This window comes from Marmota monax, unplaced genomic scaffold (genome assembly GCF_021218885.2).
Source record: "Marmota monax isolate L192 unplaced genomic scaffold, Marmota_monax_Labrador192_F-V1.1 WCK01_AAM20220418_F8-fsc00001, whole genome shotgun sequence".
Classification (NCBI taxonomy): domain Eukaryota; kingdom Metazoa; phylum Chordata; class Mammalia; order Rodentia; family Sciuridae; genus Marmota; species Marmota monax.
The window spans coordinates 50017359-50039700 of NW_026693777.1; the positions used below are offsets into that span (position 1 = coordinate 50017359).

General features: G+C 38.2%; 1 protein-coding gene across 1 annotated transcript in view; it reads right to left on the bottom strand.

The window, feature by feature from the left end:
* The window catches only part of Fbn1 (fibrillin 1), a 225215-nt gene that overhangs the window by 179532 nt on the left and 23341 nt on the right, over positions 1-22342 (bottom strand). Inside the window, exons 3-6 of the mRNA XM_046461216.2 lie at positions 17316-17398; positions 15078-15176; positions 4549-4644; positions 792-887 (exon numbers count right to left, since the gene is read on the bottom strand). Coding sequence (XP_046317172.1) covers positions 792-887; positions 4549-4644; positions 15078-15176; positions 17316-17398 — 374 coding nt within the window. The remainder of the gene's footprint in view (positions 1-791; positions 888-4548; positions 4645-15077; positions 15177-17315; positions 17399-22342) is intronic.

The following is a 22342-nucleotide window of genomic DNA, read 5'->3' on the forward strand; positions in this document are numbered from 1 at the left end:
CACTAGTATGGCAATATGTAAATCAATGGATGTGTAATTGATGTGATTCTGCAATCTGTATATGGGCTAAAAATGGGAGTTCATAACCCACTTGAAGCAAAGTGTGAAAGATGATATATCAAGAACTATGTAATGTTTTGAACAACCAACAATAAAAAAAAATGAAAAAAAAAAATCTTTACCGTCCATCTTAGAAGAAGATCTTTATACAACTTTGGATAAAAGTGATAAGTGCCACTTAAAAAGTTCCCAAGTAATCTTCCAGTTCAGTTCTGTATGACATGAACTTCCTAAATGTTCACTATAAAATCAGGAGTGATGAGAAAATGACACGTAGAGACAAAATGATTAATAAAGCCAAGTTCATGGGGGAAATTTAAGAATACTGCACATCCATATAGATCTCAACATCATATTTGCATGTATAGGCAGGCAAATCAGGTAAAACAGTTCTTTTAATCAGAAGCAACAGTGAGCATTGAACTTGAAAACAGAAACTCACATTAAAATTAAAGCTATTTATTATCTGGAGTACTCCTGGGACATCCCTGGACATCTATGAATCTTACATATATGCTTCCTAAGGAATATTGCATTCCACCAGCATGATTGCTGAAAAACATGCACAGACTCGGGGCCAAGGCCTTGTCATACTTTCCAGGGACAATTCAGAAACCTCCACAAAGCTCAGCAAAATTCAAAACATAGCTGGACAAATCCAGGGTCTACACAAATCAATAATAGGTTAGCCACCAGAAGGTCTTTATGCATATGATTTCAAAATACATTACCTCTTTCACACTGGGGTCCAGTAAAGCCATAAGTGCATGCACATCGATTTGGGGCCACACACCTCCCTCCATTGAGACAGCCACTTTCACAGACAGCTGTAAGATAAGGAGAGAACTGAGAAGTTTTACCTGAGAAAAGATGCTAATGAGGTAACACTGCAGTCCCCTGAAAGGACAACAATAAAAATATACATAATCACTCTGGTATTTATTTTTGTTTTGAATAGCTGCCCCACAGTCAGGGATCCTCAGATGTCCCTCAGGCAACTGCCTGAGCAGTGACTTCTTTCCATGTTAATGCTGTCACATCACACGCAGTATCTGAGCAATGCTTTCTGTCTTGCATCCAAAGTGGTGTTTTCTGAAAAACTTCACCAGAGAGCAACTACATTTTAGCAAGCTGACTCTTTGGCTTATGATTTGTTTCAATTAGAGAGGGCTCCCAGGAAGGGAAGCACTGTTCCCACTGATATCACCCTTACAGAAATGTAGCATGTAAAATTACACAATTAACTGCAAACAATGAAACATCCATACTAACATTCAGTAATTTGAGTGTCATAATGAAGACCCAATGAAGTGTCATAATAGAATCTATAAAACTATTGGTGAGATAACCCCTGAGATGCTGGAGAGAGAGAGACATTTTCCTTGACAGAAAAGGCATTAAAATAAGAGTTGAAAACTTATGCTCTAAACAACTCCTCCCTGTACAATCTCCTATAACTCTGCAGGCATGACTTTGTAGGCATCTTCACCACAGGTGCTAGGCTCTTCCCTACCAAATCTGCCATTCCACCCTTTCTTCTAAGCCCAGCTCAACCTCACTCTTCCATGATGCTTTTCCTAATACCTCCTTCTAAATTTAAGGTTCCTTCCCACATTTTCCATGAACTTTGCTTCTACTCCTGTGGCAGTCATGAAGTTGAGCCACTCAGTTCTCCCTTCTGGAGAAGTTTCTGCAAGGAGCTGAGCTGGCAGTCAGCTTCCAGTTGCCATACCTTCAGATGTGCTGCAACAGTCTCACCTGAGGCACCCCCTCAGCCAATGACTAAGATCTGGCCATTGATGCCAACAAGGAACTCTGATGGGCAATCTTTGCTCTAGGCTTGCCACCAGCCTAGCCAAGGCTCTATCAGAGGTGCACTTGTCTGAGGCTCCTGCCCCATAATTGTTCATCCTCTTTTCTCTCCTTAAACAGACCACATTGTGGTCTGAAAGCCAAGCCCTCACTATCCTGCGTCCTCTGCCCATTATCTTTCACAAGCCTCTCCCCAAATAAATCTCTTATAATCTAATGCTTTCTTGGCATCCACTTGGCAGCAAAGGACCTGAACTGATATAACCTTTTAATGCTTAAAATTATGACAGGTGTCTATTTCTCATCATAAAAACTAGAGAGATTTATGATTATTGGTTGTTCTGCTTCATCTCTTCATTTGTAGTCAGGGAAAAATTAAGAGATTTTTAAGCAGAAAAAGAAATTTTGAGATTGCTGAACCCAACTCTTCCATTTTACAGATGAGGAAAATGAAGTTAAGGAAAGGTTTGGTTGTCGAATTCAGCAAGAGTTACATGAGCACCTGTTGTGTGCAGGGCTTTGGGCTAAACTTCCCCCAAGGAGCGTCAAATGGAGCAGGAGAGGTGCCCTCCTGATTCTCCTTCCAAATGCCTCTGAATCCATCCCCATTTTGCCATTTCTGTAACCAGAGCCTTACTTTAGCCTAGTCTTTCTGCTTTCTGTTTCTTCCCCTCCAGTTGATTCACCACTGGGGCCACAATGATCTTTCTCATTGTAAACCCTCTTAAAATAAAGTGTAGAAGATGGATATTCATAGTACTAAACACATGGGCTGTAGAGTCAGACTGCCTGGGTTCCTGCTAAGAGCCATAGCCAAGTAGTATGATGCATGGCATTTTTGGTTGAAAGGTGACGCCAGCAAGCCATTGAGATGATATGATTATGTTAAGATCTGCATTCATATGGATATTACACCCCTGCTGTCCACCTCGGCCTGCTACGGGATTCCTGGAGAGCTCCCATTGGTTGGGGAAGTGCGGTAGGAGGGAATTCCGGAGGAGGGATTTCCTGTTGCCGGTCCGGGAGAACGCCGCGTGTGTCAGTCGGCATTTTTTTCCCCCAGGAGCATAGGGGGCATTGGCAGGGATTTTCAAAATAAAGTTTGTTCCTGTTTGAGTGGCTCATGATTTTGTGCCCAGCCAGACTGCGGCAGGTTCCAACACCAACTCTGCCAGTTACCATCTGTATATCCTTAGAGAAATTACTGAAGTCTCCGTGCCCCTGTTTCCTCATTGTTAGAAAGTAGTATTCATGGCTTCTCACTCAAAAAGCCATTACATTAAATGAGTTAAAACATGTAAAGAGTGTTTTAAAAGTGTCAGGCATAAATAAGTAACTCATAAGTGCATGTTGTCATTTGTTATCTTAATATCCTTTCCTATCTTCGGAAGGAAGATTGTATGTATAAAGGCATCAAAACCTAGCCCATGATTCCTATTTGATCTTATTTCCATTCCTCACTTTTCTCTGTATTTAACCTCCAGCAACACCAAAGCACCTGCTACATCCTACATTCCCTGTTATGTCCTATTCCAGTGCTTCGGGACATGATGTTATCTGCCTAAAAGCACCATCCTCCATCACTTGACAGGTGAACTCTAAAACATCCCTGGAGACTCAGGCCAAAGGGTCGCTCACACTGGGGAAGGCTGCACTGCCTTTCTTCTCTCTCCATGCTGAGCTGCACAAAACTCAGTCAGTATTCTTACCAGCAGCAATGTGGGGATGGTCAATAGGCTATTATATAAATTTTGGTTTATTTATAATAGTAGTTTTCATCAAAACAAATATATATATACAATGGCAAAAACTGGAAACTACATAAATAATATTCACCATTAAGTAAGTAGTAAAGCATGAATACATAGAGTTTTATGAAACCATTAAAATGTATTTTAAAATGTTTAATGATATGAGTATGTTTCTAATAAAATTTTAAGTGAAAAACTTGTAGGAAAAATTATTATACACAATAAGATCTGAATAGAATAAGATCTAAATATGCATTAAAAATCTAGAAGATGGGATTAGTTATAATTTATTTTTCATATTTTTAACTTTTTTAACTTTTCCCAGTTTTTATATATTCTTCTTAGAGTAATTAAAAATAAGCTTTTTGAAAGGAATTTTCATCTTCTGCAAAGCACAGGGACTGATAGAGAGCAGATGCAATAAATGGTGGTTGTGAATGAACCAACCAACTGAACACTGTGTAATAAGTACTACAGTAGCAGAACCTAGTGTGGGAAACTAAAAAGAGTTGCAGACACCATTAATCAAGAGAAAAGACATGTTTAGGGAGAAACATGAGGTTGAGTTTTCGAATACTTTATTTGAGATGCTTCCGGAAAATCCAAATGGAAAAGTTCAGCAAATGAATGGAAGGTAACATTGGGAACTAACAATGATCTTGCACCTTAGGTGGTGACTGTCAATCAAAGGTCTGAGGCAAGCAGGGTGGTAAAGACAAACGAAAGGAAAATGAATCAAACAAGTTATTATCAATATTCCAAAAGGAAATCTGGTGCCAAATGTGTTGGTTAAGTGATGTGTTCATCTGTAAGGGTCCCTAGGTGTCTTTAAAAATGTCGTGTCTCGGGGAATCAAAGAAAATCCATCAGCACTTATTTCATTATGCTACGTGTCTACATCGAGGTGACTACCTGGTTTACTTACGTTGTCCACAGTGAGTTCCTATGTATCCTTTCTGGCACAGACAATGATCATCACTGCAGCTGCCTCCATTCATACAGCGAATAGTGCAGTGTTGTACTTGGAAAAAAAAAAGAAGAAGAAGGAGAATGATTCATTTTTGCAATTTAAGTGCATAGATTTCAACAGTTCAGTTGATTTGTAGTATTTGAAGAGAAAATAAAACAATGTATCAGGATCCACATATTTATGCAGAAGTGACCTAATCGACAATGCTAAGCATGATATCACTTGTGTGCATAAAATCATTTACAATGCACGGTAATTGTTTCTTTGGCATTTACTTTAATAGAGCTAAATGACTTCCCTAATTTAGCACAACTTACAACTCAATGTCATTTCTTATAATTTATATCAACAAGAAAGTAGTGCTGTGAGTAACGATACAAGGCAAAATTACAATGGCAATAATTTTCCCGTGAAATGATTCAGAGTCCCAGGTAGGTGGCCAGGGAAACAAGAGTAATAAATTCCACATGATTTTGTTAAAGGAAGTTTTGGAGGCAGAAAAGAAAAAAAAAAATACCAGAAAGGCATTTAATAACAAGGCTGCCTGCAGATGGGAGGAGGCAAGACTGGGCTCAGAAAAAGCTGCTTGTTTAAACTGTAACCTTAAACTCAAGAAGACCCTCAGTGTTTAGAATCCACTCTTTGCCACATTTTCACCTACAAAAGTATACATTTCAGGGCTTAGGGTGGACAGTCTTAGACCCGAGACCATGAGATAGCAGAAGATGCTATATTCTTAAAAATGCCAGGAGGTTCTACTAGGAGAAATAACAGCATAGGTATACTTAGGAAACTTAGGTATGCTGATAGTACTTTCAAAATCCCAAGCTATTTCCTCATCATCTAGAAGTGTCCTACTTGGAGTGGATGGAGAGGACTAAAGGCTTGATTGGATTAATCATGAATCCTTGTTAACACATCTCTTTACAAACAGGCCAGAACTGGGAATTGGAAGTTTAGCTTATTTTGTCCTCTATGTTGTGGGAGGAAAATACTCCACAATTTTATGTTAGGAGAAAAGAACGCCTTCTTTCTGTCCAAGAGCTGAAATTGGCTGCTCTGCTCATTCTTGAGGCTCGGTCTTCCTGAGGCACAGGGGCCAAATCTTCTCCATGAACCAGAGAAGACTCCTCCCAGCAGCCACCCTCTTCAGTGCCCCTTATGGAGAGTCCAGTACAGTCTCAGAAAGTGGCCACAGGACAAAGGGCCATTTTACTAAGCAGCTACACAAACCCCAGCCTGACAACAGGGAAAGAAAGATGCAGAACCCAATACTTATAATGGCCTCTTAGATTAAAAAAATAAACAACAACAAAAAGAAAACAGAGTCGAGTTGAAAACAATATGCCTTTTCAAGATCCACACAATTACTGAAACACCATCATCATGAAGGACTCCCTGCACCTCAGCATTAAATGCTCTCCTGAGCATGATAACACAACGTGTTTCATGGCTCATCTGCACACTCATAAGATGTCTTGTGAACCAGTCCTCCAATCTACACATCAATTTTTTATTCTCTTAACAAATATTTATGGATGCCTATTATGCAGCATGCCTATGCCAGGGGCTTTGTGCTAGCCTCTTTTTTATGGAATCGCCTCTCTAATCACCCCATCTCTTCTCTCTTTCCCTCCACACCCCCTCCCCCAATTTTCAATCACCAACACACAATTTTCACAAACCTGAAATTCCACCTGCCTCCAACATCCTTTTCAAATGTATCTTCTTTTCCTTGTTCTTTTCTGATCTCTGTTCCCTCCCCTCTCCCAAACCCTCCTTCCTCTCAAAGTACTTTATATTTCTCTTTGAATATGTATTATTTTGTTATTTCTCCTATTCCCAACTGGTCTATCCTAAAACTTCTTGAGAGCGAAGAGTGCCACAATTATTAATTACATCCCTTCAAATGCCTAGAGAAGCACCTTACCTGTATGTAGGTGCTATACATAATGATGCTAAATTAACTTCTATTTTCTCAACTCATGCTACATGATAATGAAATCAAAAGCCACGCTCAAAGACTGAGACTGAGAAGCTGCCTATTGTGTACTAAGCACTTACACAGCACTTACACAGTACGCTGCTTCTAAAAATATTTTTGTCTTTTTTTCTCCATGCATAAAAGCTGAAATAACTCCTTTGATGGAGCATTGTTATAGAAGTCAAGCAACCCAGAAAACTGATTCAAACAAACTGTTATTTTAGGCTCCTATAAGTCCATTAAAATATCTCAGCCAAAATGCTTTTTAACTAAAAAGTTATCTATAAAGATACCAAGGCAAAAAGGATTTGATACAAATGCTGGATAATATTCTAAGTAGGTCAGGAAAAGGTGTACAGTTGCTTTAAAATCTGAAGTTATACTTAGCTTCATCCTATCTTAGAAAAACAGTGAGGATTGGGAAAAGCACAGGAAATGATGTCATCAGTCAAGCAGCATAGGAACTCAGCCCACAAACTGATTTCAATTAAAGCAGTTCATGCCAAGAGCTAATTTCCATTCCCACATGAGCAACAAAGCCATTTAGCTACTTTGAGATAAAACTTTTAAAAAGACCAATAGTAGTTTAAATAGTGACTTTACATTATTTGTTCAAGTGAAAAATCAGAATAAATTCTTCCCAGGAAGAAAGATTAAGTTTACATTTAAATGCAGTATAATTAAAACCTCCCTTGATATGCATTTATATGTTTTTTTTTACTCTGTTTTTCAGGTGAACTCCTTCCATCATAAAATATTCTTTCTCTTTTAAAAAATAAAACCACTTGCTCAGGCTGTTAAAACAGTAAGGCAAGGTTAGTCCAGTGGTCTACACAAACCAATGAACCATGGATCCTTGGGGGAGGAAGGGGAATGAGTCCACTGTCAAATGAAAGGATCTTCATCACCTGCTTTACTATAACATGTTCACCATGAGAAACTTCACATGTCTTGTGAGTTTCTTAGAGCTTTAGTGGAGAAAAATATTTCTTTAAAGGTGTGAGAGTCACTCAGGATATCTGCAGGAAAATAAAAGGAGTGAATATGTAGCTTCTCTACCCAAGCAAAAAACAGTTTAGAGAGTACATATAGATGGATTGGTTGTAATTTGGATTGAATCCTGCCACTTATGCATATTCTAAATTTACTCTTATTTGAACAAGAATTCCCTATGTGTCATAATTAACAGACCAGTTTCTATGGCTCTAGAAAAAGCCAGCTAAAAAAATAGGTGCTCCACTTATATCCATAAGGTTGCTATATCCTTTGAATGAGCTAAATACCCCACATCCAAATATATTCCTCATCTCAATCTGTATTAAGATTTCAGCAGAGGGGCTGGGGTTGTAGCTCAGTGGTAGAGTGCTTGCCTACCATGTGTGATGCACCAGCTTTAGTTCCCAGCACTACATAAAAATAAACAAATAAAAAAGGTATTATGTCCATTTACAAATGTATATATATATATATATATATATATATAAAATCTTAAAAAATATTTTAGCAGAAACTGAGAATACTAGGGGAGACAAAGCATCAGTGTTCATCTTATGCTGCCACATGCAGTGACCCTGTGAGTCCTTACACCTAAATGAGGATGTCTCCTTGAAGATGAGCAGACAGAATCAAAGGGTTTCACATAAGGCTCACTATCTAGAAGTAACAGACAATGTTGTCATTTGCCTGCATTTATAAAAGATCCTGAATCATTTTATGTTCTTTTCAGATGTCAGTCATCTGTTTTAGTCACTCATCAAATTCTGACTAAACACCTTCCATTGCCCAGGCAGCAGGAAGAGCAGAAGAAGAGACTTTCTTTAGATGACAGCATAATACAAATTAATTCTTAAAAATCAATACCCAGAAGAGAATGACATGAGTATGCTATAGGAACAAAGAGATGCAGGGCTGGCACTTGTGTCTAAACACCTCAGGCAATGATTCTCTTTGGGATGCCCTCGCTCTGGAAGGATTTTTAAGACCAAGCCAACCTCTGTGCAGCACAACCCACAGGAAGAACACTGGGAGCAATCTGCAAAAAAACATCTGATGGTGAGCATGTGTTTTAATTTCAGTACTAAGGAAAGCACAGACAAACAAATTCAACAGCCAGACCAACTCCTGAAACTACACCTGAGACAACAATCCACAGGGGCAGCCAAAGTCACTGCAGGACAAAAATAATTTTCATTGGGAGAGAGAACAGCAATGACATTTCCCTTAAAGTGCATAAATGTTCTGTGATGCCTCAAGACACACAGCTTGGAAGAGCAATGTCACTAAAGTATCTCAAAATATAAAAACCTATCAGGGATTAAACAAAAAAAAAGGTCCACAGAAGGACAATTAAATGACAGCAGTGATAAAGATTCTTCCATAGAGGACCAACCAGAAAGCAAACAACTATTTCTAAAGGCAAGTCTGAATAGATTCCATGCACTCCTCTCCTACCTGCCCATATAAATCCAACAGTTCTTTGAAGAACTTTTCCAAGAGTCACATCTTCCAGAGTCAGCTACAGTACCACTTACCTTTCCTCTGAGCATGCTTACTCTTTTGGCATGTGGTCACACTACACTCCCTCAAACTTGCTAATACATGGCCTAGAATTCCTCAGCCTTCTTACAGCTTTAGAACTCAGATTCATGTAGAGAGCACTAGCGCTCCTAATTCTCATTGAATGGAAGTAAATGGAAAATGATATGACTTGAAAAAAAAATTAAGTGGTTACCCCAAATGTCATTGATCCCCAAATTGATATACTAGCTTAACATAACTTCTACAAAATAGTCAAAGATTTTGTAGATCTATAGACAAGATCTAAAATGTTTATGAAAAGGCAAAGGAGCTAGGATAGCTAAGACAATTTTGAAAAAGAAGGAAAAAGTGGGATGAACTAGTCTACCCGATTTCAAGTTTTATCATATAGCTACAGTAATCAAGATTGTGTAATTCAACGACAGACATGTAGATCAATGACGTAAAATACAGAATCCAGGAATAGACTCTCAAAAATCTACCCACCTGATATTTTACAAAGATACAAAAGTGTGTGTGATAGTCAATTTTCTGTCCTTATAACAAATCCCTGAGATAATCTACTTATTAAGTGAAAAGGTTTTAGGCTCATAGTTGGGGAGGATTTGGTCCATGATTCATTAGCCCCCATTGTGCTTGTGGTAAGGCAGCACATCACAGCAGGAATGTGTGGTGGAGGAAAAAATGCTAACTTCGTCACCAGGGAGCAACAGAGAACAAGGAGGGTGATGGGGTCCCATAATCCCCTTCAAGGGCACATCACCTAAAGACCACCCACCAAGCCTTGTAAAGGCTTTACCACCTCCCAAAGCTCCTCCCTGGGGACCAAACTTCTACTGTATGGGCCTTTGCAGGACATTTAAGATTCAAACTATAGAATAATTCAAGTTGTGAATGCCTTGAATAATATAGAATATTTCATATATAGAATATTGAATAATATAGAATAATAATAATATAGAATAATTCAAGGCGTTTTCAGAAAGAAATGGTGCTAGAGCAATTGAACATTGGTAAGTAACCACTGAAGCTAGAACTCAACCTCAGATCTCAGACCAAAAGTATCTCAACATGAGTCAGACATGTAAATGTGAAACTATTAAACATTTTTTTAAAAGTTGAAGGAAATCTTTGAAATCTAGTATTAAGCAAAGAATTCTCAGACTGAACACCAAAAGTATAATCTAATAAGGAAAAAATTGATATGCTGGACTTCATCAAATCTAAAATCTTTCTCTATAAAAGAGCCCATTAAAATATGAAAGAGCAAACTTCAGAGTAGGAGAAAATGTTTGCAAATCACACATCTGACAACGAATTAGTATTTAGGATATGTCAAGTGATCATAAGCAATCCAATAAGAATCTGGACAAAAGATATGAGGACACATTTCACTGAAAAAGATATACATACAAGTTATAAATAAGCACATGTAAAGATGTTTAACATTATTGACCATTAGGGAAATGCAAATTAAAACCATAATGAGATACTGCTATATGCTAAAATTTATGAGAATGGCTAAAATTAAAAATAGGGACAACACCAAAAGCTGGAAAGGATGCAGAAAAACTGGGTCATTTATACCAGCTGGTGAGAATGTAAAATGGTATGGCTACTCCAAAATAGTTTGACAGTTCTTAATAAGATAAACATGCAAATACCATACAAACCAGAAATCGCATTCCTGGGCCTTTATCCCAGAAAAATGAAGAAGTGGGTCTACATGAAAGCCTACACATGAATGTTTGTAGCTGGTTTATTTGGACAAAAAACAAAAAATGCCAGATACCCTTCAACAGGTGAATGGGTAAGCCAACCATAGCATATCTTAGCATATATTATTACTTAACTGTAAAGGAAATGAACTGTTTGATGCATGCAACAGTCTAAAAAAACCTCCAGAGAATTATGCTGAGTGAAAAAAAGCCAATCCCAAAAGATTATATACTGTGTGATTCCATTTACATTCCTGTATTGACAAAATTATAGAAATGGAAAACATGTTAGTACTTTTCAGGATAAAGGCAGGCGGGGGCAAAAAGGAAATGACTGTGAGGGAAATATTGTGATAATGTAAATGTCCTATGTCTCGACTGTATCAATGTTAGTATCTTGCTTATTATATTGTAGTACAATTTTGCAGGATGTTATTATGGGGAAAACTGAGTAAAGGGTACTCAGGATCTTTCCAGGCTATTCTGGGTCTCTTATTTCTTTCCAATTTATTTCTTACAATTGTCTCTGAGCATACAATCATCTCAATGTTTAATTTTAAAAGTCCTTTTTAAAGAGTGTGAAAACTGAAACAGGATGAACATAAAGTTAACTTCCAAATATAAATTTTCCAAATTTCTAAAATATAAAGTATAGAGAATAAATGTTACAATATGTTTTATATAACTATATATATGCTGTACTCTGAATGTTTGTGTTCCTTCAGAATTCATTTGCTGAAACTTAATCCCCAGTGTGATGCTAGTGTGCAGTGGGGCTTCTGGAGAGGTGATTAGGTCATGCAGCAGAGCCATCATGAATGGGATTAGTGCCCTTGTGAAAGCTCCCCAGGGAGCCCGTCTGCCCTTCTGCCAGGTGAGGATGCAGATGATGACATGCAATCTGCTGGTGCCTTGACCCTGGATTTCCCAGCATCTGGAATTGTAAGGAATGTTCCTAAGGCATTTGTTAGAACAGCCTGAATAGACTAGGACAATCTATTAAGGTGAAGAGTTTGTTACTCCCAGTATCACATGCTAACATGCATTTGCGTGCGTGTGTGTATATACATAGTTAAGAAGAGTTAGAGTAAATTCACAGATCAGTGAACCGTGATAGGTCTTTATGAGAACTAGGATTGCTCAGCATCCATCTCTAGCCTCAGAGACTGACAGAGTAAAGAAGAGTCCTAAAGAGACCTGGAATTGAAGTCTAGATAAACCACTATTCTGACCTTCTTTTGCCTTGGTGCCTCAATGACCAGTGTAAAGAATTGCCCCAGGATTAAGGGAAGCCACAGCTTGATGTCCAAGATATTTGCTGACTGGTGGTTTGAACCTTCTAGAAAAGTATCCTCTCATTTAGACCACCAAGAAAAATCACTATCTATTCTCAGAGGCACAGGACACTCAAGTCAAAAACCACCTGGAAGAACAGCCCTGATAACATTCTTTCTGTTTTCAGATGAGAAAACTAAGGCCCTAAGAGGTCGACAACTTGATAGTCCTCCTTCACCCAATCACAGAGCAAGTACAAATTTAAACATAGGAAAAATTGGTGGAATGATCTAAACTGATTCCTTTTAGTAGAATGATAGGTAGTTAATGCAAACATTTAACTGAATTGAGGTTATCTTATTAGCAGAAGAGTTATCCAGTGATCTCTTTACATTGCTGTCTACCACCCTGTCACCAGAAAGTTCTGTATAAAGACCAGCTCTTCCCTAGAACATCCAAGAATCAGAAAGGAATTCTGATCATCTCCAATTACCCTTAATTTAAAACCTGACATCTTAAATTTTGCAAGCTGTATAGATAACATTAGTTCAGTGGGAGTCCAAGTCAACAATTTTAAAGGCTCCAAAATCCTGGTAAAATCAGATCATCCTCCTTATACCACTCTCATCTACAGGCCATTTGGGGACTTTGTCCAATGTCCAGGTATTAGAGATGAGATTCAAACTTCTTCAGAAAGTACCACCCCCAAGTCTTGGAGTTCAGTCTCTTGCCTAAATCTGGCCTCAGGACTTTATTACTTTATTACAGCACTTCTAACTCCCATTCCATGTCCAGTTTGAAGTATACTGGGACCACACTTTCCCTTCTGGCCTTGCTAATATCCTGTCTCCACATCTCATGAATTTTACTTGACAGAGAAGTCATGAGCAGTTCCCACTATTATTGAAGATCTTTCCAGCTGGAAACCCCGTTTTGCCATCTGGCCTTATTTTCTTCCCCCAGAGAAGTGCAGTGTTAGTCGATTCTGAGAGAGGGGAGCTATTCCCAACTGGTTATCTATACTTCTTACCCAATTTGAGAATGTCCCTCCTCCATGGCAGCTTGGAGGTCTTCCTGATAGAGACAGAGATGTCTGACATATTCCTGGAATTGCTGATTTCTCTGTCTCTTTCTATTTCTCTAGCTCATGTGCCCTTGCTGTGTTGAGTGAACCTGCTGTTACTTGGAGAATGCACATTCAAAACCAAGCTGAAGTCAAGTAATAATATGCTACATTTAGTGCAATAAGCAAAAAGTCACCATCCTATGGGGAGGTTTCTATCCCAATCTACAACAGGCTGTATTTAGTATTAAGCTGTTTTTGCTGGGTTCCCCCAGAAGCAGATTCTGAGACAATAATTTCAATGGATGTAACTTGTTTTTGAAGTAACTCCATGAAACACTGATAGGCGAGTAGAACAAGGAAGAAGTTAATAAATTACATTATCAAGTCTACTAACTCCATGAATAAGATTTCCATTCAGTGGGGAATTTCAGGAGACAGTGCAGGATAAACCTCGTAGTTATCACAACTGGGAGGCAAGGAAGCTGGGGCCCTTATCCAACAACTCTCCATATGTCATTGGTTAAAATTTGCTTCTAAGTCCACTAACTCTGCAGCACTTCTAACTTGCCCTGTATGTACATTAGACATGGCATGATCCCATGCCAGAAAAATTATACAAAGCTCTCAGGCAGAGTCTGCCCTGTTCACCTGTGTTCACAAAGGACATGAATGGATACCAAGAGGGTCTGCTAAACACGACAACTCACCCTAGCCTGTTAACTGGTTTATGAGAGACACATTTAAATGCTAGAACTCTTAAAAGGTAATGGACTTTAGCCAGGCATGGTGGAGCACACCTGTAATCCCAGCAGCTTGGGAGGCTGAGGCAGAAGGATTGTGAGTTCAAAGTCAGCCTCAGCAAAAGCAAGGTGCTAAACAACTCAGTGAGACCCTGTCTCTAAATAAAATACAAAATAGGGTTGGGGATGTGGCTTAGTGTTCAAGTTCCCCTGAGTTCAATACCCGGTACTCCAGGTCCCCCCCAAAAAGGTAATGGACCTTGACACATCAAAGTCTGTATTTGAAATCAAGAGGAAATATTTACTCCACAACATTTTTTTTCTTAAAACCCTGACAAAAACAGAATATACTATAAAGAGAACATGTTTTCTCACTAAGAATTAGAAATGGAAAAAGGTCCCTAGATTTTGTTTTTGTTTTTGTCTTGGTGATGGTTGAGGTATTGAGAGGCTGTTTATACAGATACAAACTTCAACTTTTTAAACAACTAATGACTCACCTCCTTTTCAACCCCCACAATTCCCTAATTCACTGCTGTAGATACCACACTTTAAAAAAAGTAGAACAAGAGAAAAAGCACAGGCTTTTTATGATGAACTATAGACATTTATTTGGCATCATAGGATGATGATCATAGAAAAAAGTGGCAAAACTCTGAAAAGGAAAATACATTTGTGCTTCATGACAAATCATCCCCAGGAACTGCCATCAAGACTTCCTAAATTTTCTTCTTGCAAAGGCAGGGGTCTTTTGAGTTTTAAACAAGTTTTTAATCAAATTCATATTTCAGTACCACAAGGAAAAATGCTTTGTTTTCTTGAGCCAAAAATGGTCAGTAAGCAATCATTTCATTGAGCATCTTTTACAGTGTTTACGTTGGAGATACAAAGATGAATAAGGCCATACCTACATAGAAAGTCATAATCCTTATATTAATCATATAACTATGCCCCATAGGTAATTTTCCTATAAAGAGTGAAGAAGGAAATTCAAAGCCAGTTTGGGGAAAGCCTTTCCAAGTATTTTGGGCAAAGCAGACAAGGCAGATGTTATAGTGAAAAAAATGTATTGCAGGCAAAGAGAAAAGCCAAAAGCAAATTTAGGAGAAAATAGGGCGTAACCACATAAAATAATATTATATATAATGACATGTTAGACTCACTAGATCTGGAGCCACAGGAAGGAGATATCTGACCAGATGGGCAAGTGCACATATTTGGCCTCGAACAAAATCCATCCCCACAGGAATGCCGGCAAATGGCTGTGAATAAAACCAGAGGTCTGTCAGCATGTAGACTGAGCACACGGTTAACTGCAGGGATCCAGTGCTCAACTGAAGGGCCCAGGGCTCTCAGGCCCCTCACTAACTCCACTGTTGGAACATGACCTTAAGCCTCAGGTATATTGACCTATAAAACAAGTCTGTTGGACTAAAACTTCCTTAGAAGATGGTAGCTCCTTTACCCTGTTAGTGGTCCTCAGTCTCTCTCTACTTACTCAACAGCACTCAATCTATCAAAAGCCCAGGACTGGCTATGAAGGGGGGAAAAAACCCCAAATCTTGCACCTAAATATATGTTTACAAGAACTCCATTTTTTACTAACTTTATAATTTAATGATTAAAAAATTGCAGTAATATTCTTGGGAGACAATTTTACTGTTAAGTGTTTAATGTTTAATATTTGTCCAGTTCTGAATGACATTGACAGCCTGAGGGGAGAATCTGGAATCCACTGCCCTAGTTCTGACTCCCACTAGGAAACCCTTCATCTCTTAGAGTTTTATATTTTCATGCCACCCAAAGACCAATGTCATGCTGGTTCCAAACTCTCTGCTAGTGGTCCAAGGAGTAAGTTTAAATAATACATTCTTGCACAGTCCTGTGAGAGGCATGCATGATGTGCAGGCTAAAATACATTAAGTTTAATTGCATTAAACTTATTAAGTCCCAAGTTTTCATTCTGTAAAGATAATATTCAAATATTGTTTCAAAATTACCATAAGTGGCATATTTGTTGCTTAGTTTAAGTTTTTATAGGTATTTCATATCTGGGACAATGAGACAGAATGGGTTAAAACACAAAAAGACCTTAGAATGGAGAGAAGAAACTATTATGAAATAAACTGTCAAAGAATTCTATAAACATTTATTTCAGTACCTGCTGATAACATTTTTCAGAGAATTCTACAGATCACTGGGAAACGGTTTTGTTGTCAAGTTCATTTAGAAAATTCCAAATACCATTATCTCCCCTCCTAGTGATTCAATTTTGATCTTAAAATGAACTACATTATGCCAGATGAATAACATAACTTTCTAGTCAGAGTCAAGAATTGGCAATGGATAAACTTTTTCAGGTCACCAAGCAAATTGGCACATGCCTGTAATCCAAGCAACCTGGGAGGCTGAGGCAGGAGGATCTTGAATTCAAACCCAGCCTCAACAACTTAGCAAGACCCAAAGCAAGTCACTGAAACCCTTTTTCTAATAAAATATAAAAAAGAGCTGAGGATGTGGCTCGGTGGTTAAGTGCCCTTGGATTCAATCCCTGATACAAAAAAAAAAAAAAAAAAATGCCTAAAATATTTTATTCTTCTCTTCTCCATACAACACTATTATGGCCAATAAAGTGGACCTAAGTGACTCCTTAATGTTCTCTCAGCTCTATATTTCCTCATTATACTAATGGGATTTCCTGAAAACTGGAATTTATTTCACAGGAATAATGTCTGTAAAGGTTCATGGAGGGAAGACATCATCACTCATTTGACTTAGTGTCTCCATTAAATAGTACTTTGTCTGGCATGTGATCTGTCACTCAACACTTGTTATTATGAGAATATGGAGGTTTTTCATACAGTGGAAATCAATAAAAGAATGTCTGATGCCTCTGGAGTTCTTCCTTAGTCTTTATCCTGATCTTTCCTGGATTCTCTGTCCCCTTTCTTTCACCTTTGTCTAAGAATTAGATCTGCTTCTGATTACCCTAATTCAATGTGCATGGTATGGGGAGACCTGTGGCCTGCTGTGGCCAACAAATTTAGAAATTACAATAAGAAAATCAGCAATGATACCCTTTATTTCAAAATCAAAGTGATTACATAGTCTGTGCATCCAAGCACAACATATGCAAATGACATACAACCTCCATCAAAGTATCTCTATGGCTTTAAGCTCTATATCTCAGTAATATTCTAAAGGATATCATCGAGTCAAAAGTGTGAAAATACTTTGACAAAACTAATGCAATCCCAACCTGGTTCAGAAAAAAAGAAAAGCTTAAAGTTGAAAGGTTCAACTTTAAACATATTAATGGCATGTGGTTACAAGGGAACAAATTCTAAAGATCGTCATACAACCGAAGTAACAAAAGAATAAGCAAAATGATGTGTACTTACGGACAATACACTGATTTCCACCAGGTAAGGTTTTCCATCCAGGACAACAATAAGCATTATAACGTGATCCACATACATTAGGTCTGAAACAAAAACATAAAATTCCATACTTTTTTTTTAGAAGAGAAGATATGACTAAATAACAAGGAGGTAAAAATTCTTAAATTAAAAATCAGGATGAATCCTGGCAAACAGAGAAAATAAAATCATGGCACTCAATGCTAGCTTAGTAGTTTGGGACATTTTAACATAATGATACCAATAGAGATATCCCTTAATACCATCTATGTTTACAGTACATCGGGACAATAAAATCCAGAGATGCAAAATGCAGTGCATCATATGGTAATACACAGGTACTCCTGTAGCCACAGGAGTCTAATTTAAACAATAAAATTTCTACCAATCTGGTTTTTAAAGGTCATAATAAAATCTACTGCACATAAAGATCTAAATTTCTACTCTTTCAAACTAGCTATATATTTTTTTCCTATGGCCCAGCTCACCTCTAAAATGCTACCACATTCTTCCTTTCACCAAAATTACAGGAATGCAAACTCTTAACATCAGTCAGAAAAAATAAAGGCCAAAACTTGTAAATATTTTTTTTTTCTTTAGCAAAAGTTTGGAAACACAATTGCTACCAGCAGTTACAGGAAAATAAAATCAGTGTCACTCTGGGGTTCTTGTTTACAGACAGCTCATCACAAAATGACTTGGAGCACAGACTCCATTCAGAATGCAGATGATCCATATTTAACAAAGTCAGGGAGCAACTGGGTAAAGATTTGGCTACTCCTTCATTGGAAAGTAAAACACAATGTAACACACAGAGACCCAGAAGAAAATGTTCACTTTATTCTGCTGCGTCCTTTGAGCCTAAATGTTGAAGCTAGCTGTTGAAGGTCAAACGTTTTGCAATCAATTTCACAAACTAGAGGCTGTTCCAAGGTTTGCTAGCATAAATACTGTAGTTCCACAAGCATAAGCCTCTAAACACAAGATCATAGCTAAAGTATATTTCTCAGTTGAGGGGCACTCACACATTCTCCCTCCACATGCAGACCATAGGCAATGGCATGGAGCCCTCCTGCACTTCCTCTGAATTCTCCTTCCACCTCATGCAGGATTGAAAACCAAGGTAAGGTCTTTGCTCTGTCCTTTACTCTTTTCATAGCCCAGAAAGCCTGGATCACTGTGCAGCACACAATATACACATACATGGTTCAGACTGACTGATGCCAAGATCAGAAAGAGAACTAGGAAGGAAGATGGAGGTGCCAGGGAAAGGACCCTAACTCCACGCCCAGCAGCCTGGGGCTGCTCCAATGTAAGAGGGGAAATAACTGGAAAGAGGCTTAATATGTGTATGACTTTAGGGCCTCTCTGAGTCCAATTTTATTTTCTGCACAGATCGGGATAATAAAATTTTTGCTGTGTCTACTATGGGAGACCATCCGCGCACGTGACTGAGTTAACTCCCCGGCTGGGTGAGAGGCACTCAGTCGTCTACATGCAAGGCTTCATGTGTGAAAAGGACAATGTGTGTGCAGCACAGATGATCATGATGGGATCATCTTCCCAGTCTGAGCTCCTACTCGTCCTCTCACTCAGCCAAAGGAACTACAAAGGATTCTATTGGAGAAGCATTGTATTGAGGATTCTAAGCCAATGGTTCTCAACCCTTTCTCCATCCTGTGAAAAAGTAGTGTCCCAAACATCAGTGTCCAGAACTTCCTGGGCAGACTCAGAATCCCAGAAACAGAAGTGAGAGAAGATAGGGTAGAAGGATAGGGCATGTGGGCTGAGACACTCAAAACTTTCAAATTTTATAAAATTTCTCTCAATTTAAAACGATAATCCAGGCCAAAGTCAACTGCCTCAAACCTTCCCACCAAAAGCCAGTATAACAGTTCCCCTGGATCCAGTCCAACCCCAAAGCAAATCCTGGAATCGCTTCACAGAACCCCTGGGCCTTCACAGGGTGCCCTGTGGCTGCAGTAACTATGTTTTTCAAACAAAAATCAGGTCATATTGTCTGACAAAAATGAGCGTATTTATGGAGTAACAACACATATAACAGGGTGAAAAAGCTAACAGAAAAGGGTCACAAATCAGTCATTTCAGTCCTCCAAAGTGAGATATGCATAAGAATTCCCAAAAGTACCTGGAAAATGATAGTACTATGAACTATAAACTATCTTATTTTTTTTTGCAGTGTTTAGAATCAATTTACAGCCAAAACATGGAAGATCTTACAATTTATTATAGTTGTAAAATAAAATTTCACAGTGTAAAAGCAATGACACAGATAGATCAACGAACGGGAAAATGAGTTAGGAGGAGGCGGGGGCAGTTGACCCAAGAAAGAGTTCATTACATAGTGTTTTAAAATACCCAATAAGTAAAGTTCCTACTGCAATTATTTTAAAAAATTAAGAAGAGAGAAAAAGTATAGCTCTCTTGGTGATAAGTCCTCACCTTTCATAGCAATGGGTACTGTTTAAGTCTAAACACAGAAGTACAAGCATAGTAGATGGTGCTATAGAGATAAAAATGAGAAGAACTCAAAACAGAAAGGATTAAAACTAGCCTTAAATGAATGAAAACCAGGAAAGCAAAAGGAGCTTTCTTTTGCTTTGTCATCTAATGCCCATTCACAAAATTTGTGCTCTTACACTTCGACATCCATATTCTAAGGCAACATTACTTTAAAGTATGACTATCTTATCTTTCAAACAGAATGCTTTCACACACAGTTTCCCTTTCATTAGTATATTCCATTTTCATTTTACCCCACTTCTTAAAATTCTATATAATTTTAGATTGTGATTGTGTTTGCATCTCTGAATTTTTCGTTTTATAACCTTATCTTTTCTAACTAGTGATATATTATTTAATTTCAATTGTTTTAATCAACAATATCATATGACAATGACTTTTACTCTCCTTGACCCTCATTCTTTAGCAGTGTTCAAAACTATTACATTATGTGGCTCAACAAAAAGTATTAGAAAGATGTACAATTTCTCCCCTGATAATTTTGGTCTTCGTAACTGCAAACTCGCGGAACTCATTCAAACAAGCTGGGTGGCATTTCTTTCTACAGAAAGAAAATAGCTCTAATTCTAGAAATAAATGAATGTCTTATTTAAGTTGGAAAGCAGTAAAACATGTAAAGTCTGAAGGAGACATGCTGGATTATTTCCATTATAAAAGACTTTATTCTAAGATTTCAGTACAAACAGCATTTACAAAGAAGATAAATTTTTAATAAAGTTACTCTTTTGTATAAATCAAAGTGTATCATTCACACCATTTTCTCTTCCTTTTCTCCTCAAAAGCCATCTCCACCAACCCATTCCCCCCAAAAAGTCAGAGTTAAAACTCTGCCTAGGAGCAGTAGTATTTAGTAAATTAAAGAATTAAAATTTAAAGGGAAAAGATTTTTGTATGCAAGAGGATTTGAACCCAAGGGCACTTAACCACTGAGCTACATCCCTAGTCCTTTTCTATTTTTTATTTTGAGACAGGATCTCACTCAGTTGTTTGGGGGCTCACTAAATTGCTGAGACTGGCTTTGAACTTGAAATCCTTCTGCCTCAGCCTCCCAAGCAGCTGGGATTACAGGCACGTGCCACCATGCTTGGCAGGGAAAACAACTTTGTGCTAAATGCTAAAGATACTTTCCTTCATCCTCATTGCAACTCTTTGAGATAAATTCTATTGTTATTATCTTTTATACTGTGGAAACTATGGCTTAGGAGGGATAAACTAAGTAGCCCAGGTCCCATAGATTGGAAGTACATAATGGGACTGAGAACTCAGGAAACCTGACTCCATTCGAATTACATTCTTTAAACCACTATGTCAGAGCAGAGATTCATTTTAAAAGACAAGATGATATTTCACCCACTAGCATTTGTAGTGACATGCGTAATAAAAACTACACAACATCCATCAATAGACTAAAGATAAAGCATATTTTGTCTTTTTAACCTGTATTCTAACAGTCCATGGGGCAAAGGAGTTCATATTACACTTTACCACTGTTACATTTTTTAAAATAGCAAAGTTTTCATCTGTAACTTCTCTTACCAATTACTTTTAATTTTGTGCTCTGTAACAACCCAACTCCATCACTCTGGAGGATGGGTGAGCCTCAACAGGCTTGATATTTGGATCCAGTTCAGACACAGCATTCATAGAGATTGTGTGGGCTAACTAAAGCCTCTCTCGATGGAGCAAACAGCTGGGCTGTACCACATCTGACCACATCATTGCAAGAATTGGCCTCTGTGCAAGATGTCTGCAGCATGTCCACATTCCTTAGCCAGAACCCACTTCTGCAAGTTTGGCCTCTCATACAGCAAGATAGCCTTTCTGCTTCTTCTCCCAAGTGCAAACTCTTTTTCAGACAAGGTTGGGGTAATAAAAACAAGGTCGGGGGCTCTTATTTCACATGTGAGAGTTTCCCAGGCTGTGTAGTGATTAAAACCCTGGGCAAGGAGAACACTAAGCATCAGATAAAGGCTAATGAGGTTGACCCTGCTCCATGAGTAGCCTGCTTTTTGATCTTTCAAGGGAAAATGACTTTTGACCTCTTGAGTATAAATGTGAAGGGATATCAAAATGCATAGTCCCTCACAAAAGAAAAGGCACCCAAAAGCTCATGTAATATGTCCCAAGATAATACATTAATAACCCACTATTCCAGAGTGAAAACACTTCCCAATGACAAATATGTGATAGGTCACAGGACAATTATACTACCAACACATATGGGCTCTATATATTGTTAAGTACACATCATGATTTTGGTTTTGACAAACTTTTATCAAGATTAAAAAAAAATAGAAAATTCCTGAGTGCTGTCTGCTGAAGGTTCCTATAATTCTTCAACAGACTTTGCAAATCCACCCCCACCTTTGTTTTAACACTTTCATTCTGGTCCTCTTTGCTAAAGGCAGAGGTCAAGTCTGTTAGCAATGATTTGAATACCACGTGTGACTGTCCCAGCCCGTCTG